The 15,286-nt window shown below is 41.9% G+C and overlaps 1 protein-coding gene across 2 annotated transcripts in view; it reads right to left on the bottom strand.

Annotated features, from left to right (window-relative positions):
* Window positions 1-5,329: 5,329 nt before the first annotated feature.
* Window positions 5,330-15,286, bottom strand: part of LOC134817998 (high mobility group-T protein-like) — a 69,878-nt gene continuing 59,921 nt past the window's right edge. The window contains exons 2-5 of one of the 2 annotated variants that reach the window (XM_063827405.1): window positions 11,149-11,322; window positions 10,523-10,718; window positions 7,172-7,263; window positions 5,330-6,945 (exon numbers count right to left, since the gene is read on the bottom strand). In XM_063827405.1, the coding sequence (XP_063683475.1) occupies window positions 6,812-6,945; window positions 7,172-7,263; window positions 10,523-10,718; window positions 11,149-11,320 (594 nt within the window). In that variant the 5' untranslated portion in view covers window positions 11,321-11,322 and the 3' untranslated portion in view covers window positions 5,330-6,811. Of the gene's footprint in view, window positions 6,946-7,171; window positions 7,264-10,522; window positions 10,719-11,148; window positions 11,323-12,057; window positions 12,398-13,714; window positions 13,924-14,129; window positions 14,267-14,483; window positions 14,641-15,286 lie in introns of those variants that run through there. The other variant, XM_063827404.1, reaches the window with a different exon arrangement.

Consider the following 15,286-nt stretch of genomic DNA (forward strand, 5'->3'; position numbering starts at 1 on the left):
TAAGTCTGGATTTTAGCTGGATTTCAGTAATTTTGGGATGGGCGTGGCTCCTGGGAGTGGCCTGAGTGGGTTGAGAGGTCGAAACTTGGTTTTTATGATGGTTTGGGATAGGCAGTACCCATTTTTATACTAAAACATGGGCCACCTACCCCGGAACATAAATCGCATACGGGGGTAAAGATTTTAAAGTCTGGATTTTAGCTGGATTTCAGTAATTTTGGGATGGGCGTGGCTCCTGGGAGTGGCGTGAGTGGTTTAAGAGGTCGAAACTTGGTTTTTTTGATGTTTCGGGATAGGTAGTACCCATTTTTATACTAAAACATGGGCCACCTACCCTGGAACATAAATCGCATACGGGGGTAAAGATTCTCAGTCTGAATTTGTATGGGATTTGAGCTGGATATGAGCTATTTTGGGATGGGCGTGGCTCCTGGGAGTGGCGTGAGTGGTTTAAGAGGTCGAAACTTGGTTTTTTTTGATGTTTCGGGATAGGTAGTACCCATTTTTATACTAAAACATGGGCCACCTACCCTGGAACATAAATCGCATACGGGGGTAAAGATTTTTAAGTCTGGATTTTAGCTGGATTTCAGTAATTTTGGGATGGGCGTGGCTCCTGGGAGTGGCCTGAGTGGGTTGAGAGGTCGAAACTTGGTTTTTATGATGGTTTGGGATAGGCAGTACCCATTTTTATACTAGAACATGGGCCACCTTCCCCGGAACATAAATTGCATACGGGGGTAAAGATTCTCAGTCTGAATTTGTATAGGATTTCAGCTGGATTTCAGCTATTTTGGGATGGGCGTGGCTCCTGGGAGTGGCCTGAGTGGTTTGAGAGGTCGAAACTTCGTTTTTATGATGGTTTGGGATAGGCAGTACCCATTTTTATACTAAAACATGGGCCACCTACCCCGGAACATAAATCGCATACGGGGGTAAAGATTCTCAGTCTGAATTTGTATGGGATTTGAGCTGGATTTGAGCTATTTTAGGATGGGCGTGGCTCCTGGGAGTGGCCTGAGTGGTTTGAGAGGTCGAAACTTGGTTTTTATGATGTTTCGGGATAGGTAGTACCCATTTTTATACTAAAACATGGGCCACCTACCCCGGAACATAAATCGCATACGGGGGTAAAGATTCTCAGTCTGAATTTGTATAGGATTTCAGCTGGATTTCAGCTATTTTGGGATGGGCGTGGCTCCTGGGAGTGGCCTGAGTGGTTTGAGAGGTCGAAACTTGGTTTTTATGATGGTTTGGGATAGGCAGTACCCATTTTTATACTAAAACATGGGCCACCTACCCCGGAACATAAATCGCATACGGGGGTAAAGATTTTAAAGTCTGGATTTTAGCTGGATTTCAGTAATTTTGGGATGGGCGTGGCTCCTGGGAGTGGCCTGAGTGGTTTGAGAGGTCGAAACTTGGTTTTTATGATGGTTTGGGATAGGTTGTACCCATTTTTATACCAAAATATGGGCCACCTACCCCGGAACATAAATTGCATACGGGGGTAAAGATTCTCAGTCTGAATTTGTATGGGATTTGACCAGGATTTCAGCTATTTTGTGATGGGCGTGGCCCCTGGGAGTGGCCTGAGTGGTTTGAGAGGTCGAAACTTGGTTTTTCTGATGGTTTGGGATAGGTAGTACCCATTTTTATAGTAAAACATGGGCCACCTACCCTGGAACATAAATCGCATACGGGGGTAAAGATTTTTAAGTCTGGATTTTAGCTGGATTTCAGTAATTTTGGGATGGGCGTGGCTCCTGGGAGTGGTTTGAGTGGGTTGAGAGGTCGAAACTTGGTTTTTATGATGGTTTGGGATAGGCAGTACCCATTTTTATACTAGAACATGGGCCACCTACCCTGGAACATAAATCGCATACGGGGGTAAAGATTCTCAGTCTGAATTTGTATAGGATTTCAGCTGGATTTCAGCTATTTTGGGATGGGCGTGGCTCCTGGGAGTGGCCTGAGTGGTTTGAGAGGTCGAAACTTGGTTTTTATGATGGTTTGGGATAGGCAGTACCCATTTTTATACTAAAACATGGGCCACCTACCCCGGAACATAAATCGCATACGGGGGTAAAGATTTTAAAGTCTGGATTTTAGCTGGATTTCAGTAATTTTGGGATGGGCGTGGCTCCTTGGAGTGGCCTGAGTGGGTTGAGAGGTCGAAACTTGGTTTTTATGATGTTTTGGGATAGGTAGTACCCATTTTTATACTAAAACATGGGCCACCTACCCTGGAACATAAATCGCATACGGGGGTAAAGATTCTCAGTCTGAATTTGTATAGGATTTCAGCTGGATTTCAGCTATTTTGGGATGGGCGTGGCTCCTGGGAGTGGCCTGAGTGGTTTGAGAGGTCGAAACTTGGTTTTATGATGGTTTGGGATAGGCAGTACCCATTTTTATACTAAAACATGGGCCACCTACCCCGGAACATTAATCGCATACGGGGGTAAAGATTTTAAAGTCTGGATTTTAGCTGGATTTCAGTAATTTTGGGATGGGCGTGGCTCCTTGGAGTGGCCTGAGTGGGTTGAGAGGTCGAAACTTGGTTTTTATGATGGTTTGGGATAGGCAGTACCCATTTTTATACTAGAACATGGGCCACCTACCCCGGAACATAAATCGCATACGGGGGTAAAGATTCTCAGTCTGAATTTGTATGGGATTTGAGCTGGATTTGAGCTATTTTGGGATGGGCGTGGCTCCTGGGAGTGGCCTGAGTGGTTTGAGAGGTCGAAACTTGGTTTTTATGATGGTTTGGGATAGGTAGTACCCATTTTTATACTAAAACATGGGCCACCTACCCCGGAACATAAATCGCATACGGGGGTAAAGATTCTTAGTCTGGATTTTTATGTATGGGATTTGACCTGGATTTCAGCTATTTTGGGTTATGTGTGGCCCCTGGGAGTGGCCTGAGTGGGTTGAGAGAACAAAACTTGGTTTTTATGATGGTTTGGGATAGGTACTAGCTATTCAACCACTAAAACATCTGTCTACTACCCCGGAACACAAATCACATACAGGGCCGAGTAAAGATTTTTGACTTGAATTATAGTTTTTCTGGGGTCGGTGCGGCCCTTGGATGTGGTTCCAAGTTGGGTTCAAGGTGTTATTTAGTTATTCATATCATAGTGTCTATAAATATACGAGCAGTTTATTTTGACTTTTGAAGGGTTACCGTCATAAATTCTACAAATATAATTATTTAAACGTACGTGCGGCGCGCAAATCGCATACAAAATCGCATACACATTTCAGGGAAACGTCTTCTGGGGGACTTTGGTTAGAGCAAGATTATAAAAAGCGGTGCACCTTGTAGCGCGATGCGTTACTGTGCCGCGCCGCGCACTCAATGAGGCTTCTCGCAGCTACTGTGCCGCGCCGCGCTGCCATGAATTGACATCGTCAATTAACGGTGCACCATGCACGCTGCTTCGATTTCGTTGTAGGTTTACAACCTACCAGTACCAGGACGCGCGCCGAGTTGGCAGTTGGACTCGTCGACGGTCCTGTTCCAATATATGGAACAGATATTTTACGAGTATCACCCGTTAACGATTTCGAAGAAATTTAGAAGAGTTATATCATCCGTCAAGCATTATTATGCTTTTTTCGATAGCTACGCGCCGGCCGAGATAGTAGGGGGTGCACCATAAAAATAAACTTGCTCGGATTTTAAAAATTTTTGTTCCATTGTTTTCTAGAGACTGTGAGAATTTTACAGTACCAAATTTGTCATACCTTTTTGGAAAGATCAGTGAGTTTCGCCTAGGTGCCATATTTGATGGTGCGCGGCTTTTGGAGCAAAATTAGCTGTAAAAGTTGCGTAATTTTACTAAATTTGACCAAATTCGTTGATTTTTGTCGTATTATTTGGATTTATGTTCAGTTCCTTGAATGAGATCATTCTGAAAATTGGCGACGACCTTCCAATAGGGCTTTCACAACTGTCCGAAAAATTTGGTGGATATCGGAGTTGATATAGTGATCAAAATGGGGCAAAATACGCTGCTTTTAGCTGTAACATAATGTCTGATGGTTGGATATGCTTTAAACTTTTCGGACACTTTCCTTGTAAGTCTATGAGTTAGCTTACCAATTTTTGTTGCAATCGGAGGTCGGGAAGGATACTTAATATCTATTTGTTTGAAGAAAATTGTGCTGGCCGAAATTAGCGCTTAAAAACCATCTTACAGTCGGCACGCGCGGCTCACTGTCGATGGCGCACTACCTAGAGATAGGGCCATGCAACGCTGGCAAATCCAAAACCCGACATTCGAAGTCAAGCGCTCCCACTAAATCGCTCGCCCAAATTTTACGAAAATTCTCGTGAAAAGGCTCTTATAAAGGTAAAAAAGTAATCATGTTCAATGTTCGGTGTATTTTTGATTCACGATGTCCAGATGTCAATCCTTCGTATTTCGCCGATTTGTTAATTGACGATGTCAATTCATGGCAGCTCGGCGCGGCACAGTAGCGCATCTCGCCGATCTAGCTGTGAGAAGCCTCATTGAGTGCGCGGCGCGGCACAGTAACGCATCGCGCTACAAGCCGATTTGCATCTGTGGTACTGGTTGCGAGAAGCATTATTGGATGCGCGGCCCAGTAGCGCATCGCGCTACAAGGTGTATTTTTGGACGCTGATTCCGAATCTCTCTCTCTCTGTTCTGGTCAACGGTTTCTGGCCTCTTACATAAAGATGGAGGCCTTCTCACCGTGCCCACAGAAATAATTCCGAATCACCCCCACTATGACGTGGGGTAAAAATGCTTCCCTGGAAAGTTATGGGCAAAAAATTGTTTTGGTCACGTGACAGGCTATTAACGGGTTATACTCGTAAAATATCTGTTCCATATATTGGACCGTCGACGAGTACAACTCGGCGCGCGTCCTGGTAGGTTGTAAACCTACAAGACAGGCTAGTAAAACTTAAAAGACGAATGTGATTGTATAGGGCTTGGGTTAGGGTTGTGGATGGCTTTGGGGTTGTGGTTAGGGTTGGGATTAGGGTTTATTTTCGGCTGCAAAGCCATACAAAACCATACAAAACAAGGTCACGTGATAATTTTTGGGCGAACGAATAACAAATAAGTAAGAGCCGAAGTCACGACGATTCAGAAGTTCCTGAATAGAGCATAGGTGGTCTATGTTAAAATGTTGTTTCCCGTTGAACATCACGAGCTCAATATTATATATTAATGATTTGAACGTCTCAATTTGTAGCAATTACACTGAACCTGACCATTGATGACGGGTACATCAGGGTGTCATAATTATTGAATATCAGTGAGAACACAGGAAAACGCTAGTCTATTGCTCAACAAACAGTAAAAATTTAAGAAACTAGTTGAAAATAAGAGTAATAATTTATCGGGGAAAATGTCTGAAAATGGTGCTTTGAGAGTACGCAATGGGAGTTAATTCCCAATTCCACTGCTGAGGTGTGACCACATATTTTGACATGTGCGCGGCTCAAAAACGTGCAAGGGCTGATGAGTCGCGCATCACCACATACTACGAGTCCCTTTTGACGCCGTTCTTTCGTCAAAATATCCGGTCACACCGAGGTGACGAGAAGTTAATCAAAGTAGCATTTTCAGAGCACATACCAGGTGGGTAAGTGGTTGTTTCACTTGACTGCATAATTCAACAATTAAAGGTAAACATAATGGGGTCGTTCACATATTTCATAATCCCCCTCCCCCCTTCTTAATCAGTATTACACATAGTTATTGTGTAAAAATTACACTAGCGTAATCATTTGGAAACCCCCCCCCCCCCCCCCCTCGGCTGATTACGTAATATGTGAACGTCCCCTTATAATGGAAAATAATATACATATTTAGTTTTACAAATTGTAAGGTTTTCTGTATACAGTATACCTATCTCCCAAGATTCTTTTAATTACACTGACTGTCCCACGTAACCCTAACTAGAAAAGGAGGTGACGTCACGTGAGGAGGTGACGTCACGTGGGGAGGTGACGTCACGTGACGGATGGCACTGACACGTAGTACAAGAAAAATAAATATTTAAAAAATTATATGCAGTATCACTTACAACATTATGTAATCTGTTGACTGTTCAGGAGCTTTCTGATAACACTCGCTGGTTTCAAGATAAACAGCCTTAAGAGCGATTGCGGGCTTGTTTAATGGCTGTTTACTTCAAAACTCAGCTCAAGTCCATGGCGAGGAAGATAGCCCGTAACTATGGTAACATGAATATCTTGATACATAAAAACACTGATCAATCAACGCAAGATACCTTGTGATAAACTGAAACACCCGTTAGCCCGGCAAGTATTGTTAGTTTTAATGTTTAAATCAAATGTTCTACAACCTTACAAGTCACCTAACAAAAATCAATTTAATTTAGATCCACTCCGCAAGCATTCTCCACTCCATACCATATAACCATTGTCCAATCAGCATGAGGGATTGCTCATCTGTGAAGATTAGTTCAGCTAGACAAAATCACAAAAACCACGATAAGTAGAAGCAGTGACCGAAATAGTGGACACGTGATTAAAAAGTGGACATGTAACTCCGGATCTCAGCCCCTTCTGATCACCCTGCTTTAAATCAACATGTGCGATCGAAATTATAGTTATATAATTATGAATATATATGAATATTTATATAGCGACAGTCCGCTTAATTGGGTGTTAATTTATGTATTAAACATAATTTATGTAATAAACATATCATTGTTATTATCATTTGGTTAAAAATGTTTTTGTCTCTGAGTATGTATTAAGTGTGTTAGGAGGAAGGTTTTGTCGGGGGACGTATTATTTTCCGTTCATCATCATCATTTTATTCATTCTGAAGGCTTCCAGTTCCTGCGTGTATCGGACTTTATCGTCGTCAGCCATCTTTTGGTAGGGCGCTCTCTCGGCTTCCCCCATCTTCTGCCATCTTTCTCCTGAGATTATACATACTGATTAGTTATAAGAATACTGATTAGTTTATAATAATGGGAATAATTCAGGTTTTGAAACTTAGTAAACTCGATCCGGAGAAATTTATGGAGAAATGTTCGACATATTGATGATAACATGGAAAATGTCGCCCTCATGGAAACTGGAAAGTGGTAATTAGATAATTAGATAATATAATGAATTTAATAAAAAAATAATAATTTAACAAACCGAGTATTTTAGCAACAGCTCCAACTCTCAGCTCAGGGTGATCCTTGGTGATTTCGTGTCTTGTCAGGTTCGAAAAGAACATGAATCCAGTTCTGAAGTGATAGCTCAGATCAGATCAGAGTTCAGACGCTATTCTCATTTCACACTTATTTCATTCAGACTTTTTAACAAATTTTGGACAGTCATTACTGTTGTAATTTTTATACATATTGTAATTTTTATTTTCATTATCTTAAGAATTTATTTAAGGCTAAAGTCATTCATCAGCTAATAAATTTAATTATTCAGTAAGGTAATAATATAATTATAAATGACAATCCAACATAAAATTAAATAACAAACATATTACGACTTGTCCATAGTATGAGCTTAAATTGATCTGTGCCATCAGTGTTTAAGATATTATGTAGTATTTTAAAATTTTCGAAACGTCAAGTTGATAACATATGTCCTAAAACAAGTTTTCCTTTCTCAATAGTCCTTGTTTCAGTCTGCGGTGAAGTTTCCAAGTTAAGTTTCCAAGTTAAGTTTCCAAGTTAAGTTTCCAAGTTAAGTTTCCGCGCAGTCCGTTGCTGAGCAGACTTGCTCATTGCAAGTGCAGCAGCCACTGTAGCTGCTGCTCCCTTAAAACGTGTTCTGGCGGACATTGGTAAGGAGGGAGGCGGCACTTTCTGACACTTAGTAGCCGCTACAACCATCCTCCAGACGAACTCCCGCAGTTTCTTATCCAGGAAAAGGTAAACAGGAAGGTTATACCAGCAGCCTACAGAGACGAATCTAGCAGCAAGATGTCTTACAACCCTACCAGGAACTATTGTAGAGGTGGAGGAGACCAATATTACCGCACCGTACGGAAAGTAACAGAAAATGAAACCGCTGGTAACGAATATGGTGGTTTTAAGACGAATGGTTGGTTTGACTGAGTTGACAATAACATGGGCCAAGAGAGCGGTGTTAGTACACATTGTGATTATACAAGGTATTATAATGATAGTCAGAGCCAGGAGGGCTTTTGGGCGGGCTGATAATTGGGCCGGGTGAAGAACGTCAACAAAATCACAGACCCCGTATTGAGCATCACCGTCCACAAACTGTATATTCAGGTGCCCAGTGACATGGAACACCATCATATAGACAGGAACCAGGATAGTAAGACTCCAGACTAAACCAGTCACAACACCTGCTATAACTCTCTCGTTAACGTCACGTGATCTAAGAGGCATGCTGCATCTGAACAGTCTGTAGATGGAGAAACTCATGATGAGGAGGATGCTGGCAACCGCAGGGCCGTGTTTTATGTAGGAGTATAGGACACACCACGTGTGGGACATGGGCCAGTGTGCTCCATGTCCACCAATGTAGGATACAGATAGAGTCGAGGGGATGAAGAGGGCGGAGATCAGATCAACTACTGCTAAGTTCTTCATTATCGTTACACTGACCAGGTCAAGTTGAATGGCTCGTGGGTAGGTGAACATAGTGTAGAGAAGGAGAATGTTGCCCGTAATACCAAGAAGAGAGCTTGTTCCTTCCCATATCCCGTACAGAGCGAACTCGGTTATTCGTGAAGTTGAAACGTTCATTTCCTTGGCACGATCAGGGTTATATTGATAACGAGTCCGAAGTATTTATGCAAATAATTAACATCACGACTTAATATAACCACACAGATAAACTGCCCGGAAAGACATAAATCAAACTGTTTAATTATTGAACGGAGATTTAGGGCAGGTTCAAATAAATAAAACCGGAGCCGTTGGTGCCCTCTAATTCTCATTGGTCGCCGTTTATTAGACTGTCGTCCATTTATTACGGTTAATTAAACTTGCACCTGATTATAATAATGTGTAGCAGACAGTAGTGGAGGCAGTGCAGTGGAGAGGCAGCCTCCAAATAGGGGATGGAGGCACTACTAGCAGTGCAGTGGAGAGGTAGCCTCCAAATAGGGGATGGAGGCTCTACTAGCAGTGCAGTGGAGAGGTAGCCTCCAAATAGGGGATGGAGGCACTACTAGCAGTACAGTTGAGAGGTAGCCTCCAAATAGGGGATGGAGGCACTACTAGCAGTGCAGTGGAGAGGTAGCCTCCAAATAGGGGATGGAGGCACTACTAGCAGTGCAGTGGAGAGGTAGCCTCCAAATAGGGGATGGAAGCACTACTAGCAGTGCAGTGGAGAGGCAGCCTCCAAATAGGGGATGGAGGCACTACTAGCAGTGCAGTGGAGAGGTAGCCTCCAAATAGGGGATGGAGGCACTACTAGCAGTGCAGTGGAGAGGTAGCCTCCAAATAGGGGATGGAAGCACTACTAGCAGTGCAGTGGAGAGGCAGCCTCCAAATAGGGGATGGATGTAACTCTGTATTTCCTAATTAGATGACACAGATTTGTGCATGTTAAACCGGAGAAAGGCTTCATAAGTTGGAGACTTGATTTTAACAGCAGGCTAGAGATGTGCCAAATTCTTGCATGTTATTTTATTCAACATAAGCTTCCTACTGTGCTATGTGCGCACCAAATGAAATTAGTGACTATTGACTACAGCTTTATAAATGCTATTAGAAATTGAGAACAGCAAGTAATGTTGACTAGACAAATCGGCAATTGTTTTATCTTCCATCCTCAGACAATTCAAATAAGTTTACCGAATAATTTGGCTATATTCGTAGTTAAAATAAGTATTTGCATGTCCCTAACCAGGCCGAGAAAGTATAATGTTTGGTAAAATAAGGGCTCGGAAAAGGCAGCACTAAGGGCGTTGAAACATATCAGTTTATAAAGACCACATTGAAAATTGGACAGTAATTAAATTCTCAAAGTAAATTTGTTTACGGTGTGAAGACACATTAAATCCCCATTACAATGGCGCATCTGTGCAGTAACTCTTTTAATTGAAATTGTAACAGTAACTGTATGATGGAATTACAACTGCACTGCCACGATGCCTGCTGGCTGTCGAGGGAAATGTTTGGATTCATATCCGGGAAGTTATTTAGATTTTAGAAGGGATGATATTAACGAATCACCTTAATTAAGTTAATTCTTAGGGCCAACATTTTAGAAGCAGCTGTCGAGGCAGAGGATAAAGGAATGTTCTGGTATAAAGCAATAAAATTAGTGATAAGATGATGAAAGATTTCTGTTTGTTTTCTAATAACCAGTATTTGAATAGTAATTAACTAATAATACCAGATTTATCTCCACACCTTGGTTACAATATATCATATGGTATTTTACTGCTAGACTGGAACATCCAATAAAGTACAAAGGACTAAATGATCTTTACCTAAACCTCTTCAGTTTCTAAATAAGTACGAGCATTTTATATCGCGAGATACAGAATATTGAAAAACTTACGTAGCACGTTTCGGTTCACCGGGCTCCTTGACTCTTTTCCTCTTCTTCTTTTTACCGTTAGCAAATTCAGGAGCAGGCACATATCTGGACATTTCATCTTCAAATCTTACACCGTCTTTTTCAGCCTCCAATACGTATGGAATCTTCTTGTCGTCCGTCAAGGCTCCCCATGTTGCGCTTAGGTTCGTCATAAATACTGAAACGGAAAGTCACGTTATAAATTATCTGATTATGATATCAACCAGTCAGTTTAAGCAGTGATCAAAGGGACTAAAAGCTTTAAGGGGTATTACACAAAGATCATAGAGTATGCTAGACCAATGCGCGCCGCGCACTTTACATCACGGTAACTGCTTTAATGATGTGCTTTCATTGACAAAATTTCCAAATTTCTACAAAGTACACAGTTACTACAACTTTAAAATGCTGTTTTTTACGACGCGCGGCATGGGACACACATTGTAAATGGCGGGCGAAACAACGCAGGTCAAGCAAAGAACAAACAAGCTGGGATTTATTATGTTGCAGTTATGGTATACTTATCGAATACTTATCTTAACTGGGAATAAAAGATTTTACTGTCTTAAAAAACAAAAGAAAAGTTCTGGAATTTTCCTAGGACAAACCTCCGAGGTCAACTTTAGTCTCTGGATTCAGTCTCTTGAATTCCATCATTTGTTCGCTCCTGAAAACATCGAAGGCAGACTTTTTCTTCTTAGGCTTGTTAGGATCCTTCATAGGTTTGGCGGTTCGTTGAGGGGGAACATACGGGTAATAGCCTGAGGCGACGGAAGCCATCGCTAAAAAGAAACTTGGTTATTGAAATCTTACTTTATTAAACCAAACTTAGGATACAGCAGAGAGGACAATTATAAAGAAAAACATCGCAATAATATCAACCGTAAATTATTGATTATGAAAATACACAAAAACTGAAGAAATGATTAATTTCTCAATAAGAGGTTCATTATAGCTTAGGGGGGGGGGGGGGGGGGGGGGGCCAACGCCCTAAAAGGCCCTAAAAAGCCCTGATTTCTAGGGCCCTTTTTAGATTTTCGATGCGTCTAAGGCCTTTTAGGGCCCTAGAATTAACTTCAGTTTTATCAAGTCTAATATATGCCAGATACTTTAATGATATTAACGAAACTAATTTCACTGTAAATATCAAATATTGCTATGTATTATATTGTATATCACTAGATAGGGGGGGGGGGGGGGGGGGGCAACGCCCCAAAAGGCCCCGATTTCTAGGGCCCTTTTTGGATTTTCAATATGTGTAGGGCCTTTTGGGGCCCTAGAATTAACTTCAATTTCATCAAGTTTGATATATGCTAAGTGCTTTAATGATATTATCTGACTACTTGCACAGTACTTTTATGTTTATTTGAGTGTATTTACATGGAGATTATGGTCCATAAACACTATCAAATAGTGGTCAGGGTCAAAAGGCCCCGATTTCTAGGGCCCTTTTCGGATTTTCGATGCGTCTAGGGCCTTTTAGGGCGTTGGCCCCCCCCCCCCCCCCCCCCAGCTTACATAATTTAACATTTATAATACACTTTGTACAGTACCTAATATTATATACATCTTAAAAACATCTTAAACTTGTGACCAACACTATCATTCGACCGGAAACGCCGATTTTAACAGATATCTGAAATATAAACATTGAACTTAAGTGTTTTACCATAAAATAACTGAATAAACGTAAATACTAGATAAAATATTTTCATGGTTGTCGGGCTGCCTGTTCCTCCATTGCTGCCATAACTCGCTGATCTATAATTGTAAAACCTCCCAGTTTCACGGAAAGTTCCTCCAATGGCAGATTTTTAGCCCACGCCACGAAATCTTCTTCGTCAATTACTGAAGTTCCTGAGGTAAATTTAAACATTTCATTGTCACATTTAGTAATGTCAAGCAAGGAATGTTTATGTTATGAATATAATCTAATAATGTCTTCTTACTGTCTTGCATATAAAAACATGCAAATTTTTAGATTCTTAAATTCATTAGTATTTGATGATTACTTGCGCAAGCATATAGTTTAACAGCGACAGCAAGTGGTCTAAAGTTTATGAATGATTGACTCATACGGAGAGAAATATGATTGGAAAAGTGCCAATATTATCACAAAAGAATAATGTGGATCAAAGAAAAGGCTAGTAATCTCCATAACAATTAAACAACCAAGCCAACTATGTTAGATCGGATTAGGAACATTTCTGTGTGTGCGAATATAAACAAGAGGCCTATTATACACAACATGAGAAAATGGAGAGTTGAGCGTGAACAATCACTTTCAGTTCTAGTTCCTTGTTAAAAGTATTGCAATACAGTTCACTGAACAAACAAACAAACATGTTTAAACAATCAACTACTCTTAACAAGTTATTGGCAGTAATTTGATTTCTAACCTAAACAAGCGAGGGAGGCAGGCATTTGATTTCTAACCTAAACAAGCGAGGGAGCAGGCATTTGATTTCTAACCTAAACAAGCGAGGGAGGCAGGCATTTGATTTCTAACCTAAACAAGCGAGGGAAGCAGGCATTTGATTTCTAACCTAAACAAGCGAGGGAAGCAGGCATTTGATTTCTCACCTAAACAAGCGAGGGAGGCAGGCATTTGATTTCTAACCTAAACAAGCGAGGGAGGCAGGCATTTGATTTCTAACCTAAACAAGCGAGGGAAGCAGGCATTTGATTTCTAACCTAAACAAGCGAGGGAGGCAGGCATTTGATTTCTAACCTAAACAAGCGAGGGAGGCAGGCATTTGATTTCTCACCTAAACAAGCGAGGGAGCCAGGCATTTGATTTCTCAATTAAACAAGCGAGGGAAGCAGGCATTTGATTTCTAACCTAAACAAGCGAGGGAGGCAGGCATTTGATTTCTAACCTAAACAAGCGAGGGAAGCAGGCATTTGATTTCTAACCTAAACAAGCGAGGGAAGCAGGCATTTGATTTCTCACCTAAACAAGCGAGGGAGGCAGGCATTTGATTTCTTACCTAAACAAGCGAGGGAAGCAGGCATTTGATTTCTTACCTAAACAAGCGAGGGAGGCAGGCATTTGATTTCTTACCTAAACAAGCGAGGGAAGCAGGCATTTGATTTCTAACCTAAACAAGCGAGGGAAGCAGGCATTTGATTTCTCAATTAAACAAGCGAGGGAGCAGGCATTTGATTTCTCACCTAAACAAGCGAGGGAGGCAGGCATTTGAGCGGCTATCATTCTGATCTGATCTAAATCCTCAGTGTCAGGTCGGACCGCTCTAATAACCTCGGTTACTGTCTCAGCGGTCAGTGGATCTCCATTATTCAGTATCTGGAATAGAGTCTGCAGTCGCTCTTCCATAGTCATGGTTTGCCAAATGTACAGGATTCGACAGAAATCTGTGAAACTGAAATTTTAAACCATTACATTGTTGAATATTTTAAATACCGCAAGGTTGAGTATTTCATTAGCCACGGGTTACACTAGTATATTATATAATATGCATATGACTCAAGTCTAGTGTGGGAGGGAAAGAGCTGTGACATTTCCCGTTTCCAAATGATAATACCCAAACAGTCCAAAATAAACATGACAGCAGATAAGGCGGTGTACCTTATTTCACCGTCAGCCGTGGTGGGAATGCTATCAATAACTCGATACATGATAACATCACCTTCATACTCCGCACGCAACCGATCTACTGACAAAATACCGTCCTCGTCACAGCCCATCTCGCTCCATCTCTGCCACTGTCAGGTGGTATTTATAAGGTTGTTATAATGTGGTTACTTCACACTGATTTAAGGAACTGTAACATCATCATGGGTCACAGCAAACAATCATCATTTTCTAAGAAACTTACAAACAAACACAATAGCGAACTGCAAAGATCACCACTGATCGACTAGACAACATAATCTCCAATAACATCACCTTCATACTCCGCACGCAATTCAACACACTTACCTCTCTCAGCACAGCTACAAAAGACAGTTTGCTCTGGCGACTTATTTCAGCGATGCTTTCCTTGGGGTAGTGTATCTTAATTAGGGCCTCACCTTTCTGCGAGGATGCACCCGCTCCCATCTACTTTATCATCTACTTTATCATCTACATTATCTAGCTAGAATATGGGATACGGTTACTGAACACTGGTATTTTATCATTACTAAATCATAAAGACATCACCAACAAACATTTAACAATAAAATCATGATTTGAGATGTCGGGAAAACACCTCCAAAGCAATAAAGACCTCGCTAGTACCTCCTTTACAACTCTACTATAATGTAATGAAATAACACGTCCGTATAACACACTAACAACAACCCAGCTGTAAATGTGACAGTATTAGCCGGGGTTGAAGTTGTGTGGAAGTTAAGTCACTGAGAGAGCCCAGCTGTAAGTAAACGTGCGGCGTTAGATGTGATGTCACGTGACATGTATTAACACGTGACATGTAGTAAACGTGTAGTATAGTCTTGTTGCAGGGAGTTGTGGTAACTTGTGTGGTATCTTCTGATATCTGTATTATATGCGGGAGGGGGGGGGGGGGGGTAACAGGCAGAGGTATTATAACGTCTGTAGTACAGCTTGTATGGGGGGGGGGGGGGGGGGGGGGGGGGGGGGGGGGGGGGGGGGGGGGGGGGGGGGGGGGGGGGGGGGGGGGGGGGGGGGGGGGGGGGGGGGGGGGGGGGGGGGGGGGGGGGGGGGGGGGGGGGGGGGGGGGGGGGGGGTAGGCATGAGGTATTAAACGTCTGTAGTACAGC

Source organism: Bolinopsis microptera, chromosome 7, assembly GCF_026151205.1.
Source record: "Bolinopsis microptera isolate Bmic1 chromosome 7, MBARI_Bmic_1.0, whole genome shotgun sequence".
Classification (NCBI taxonomy): Eukaryota; Metazoa; Ctenophora; class Tentaculata; order Lobata; family Bolinopsidae; genus Bolinopsis; species Bolinopsis microptera.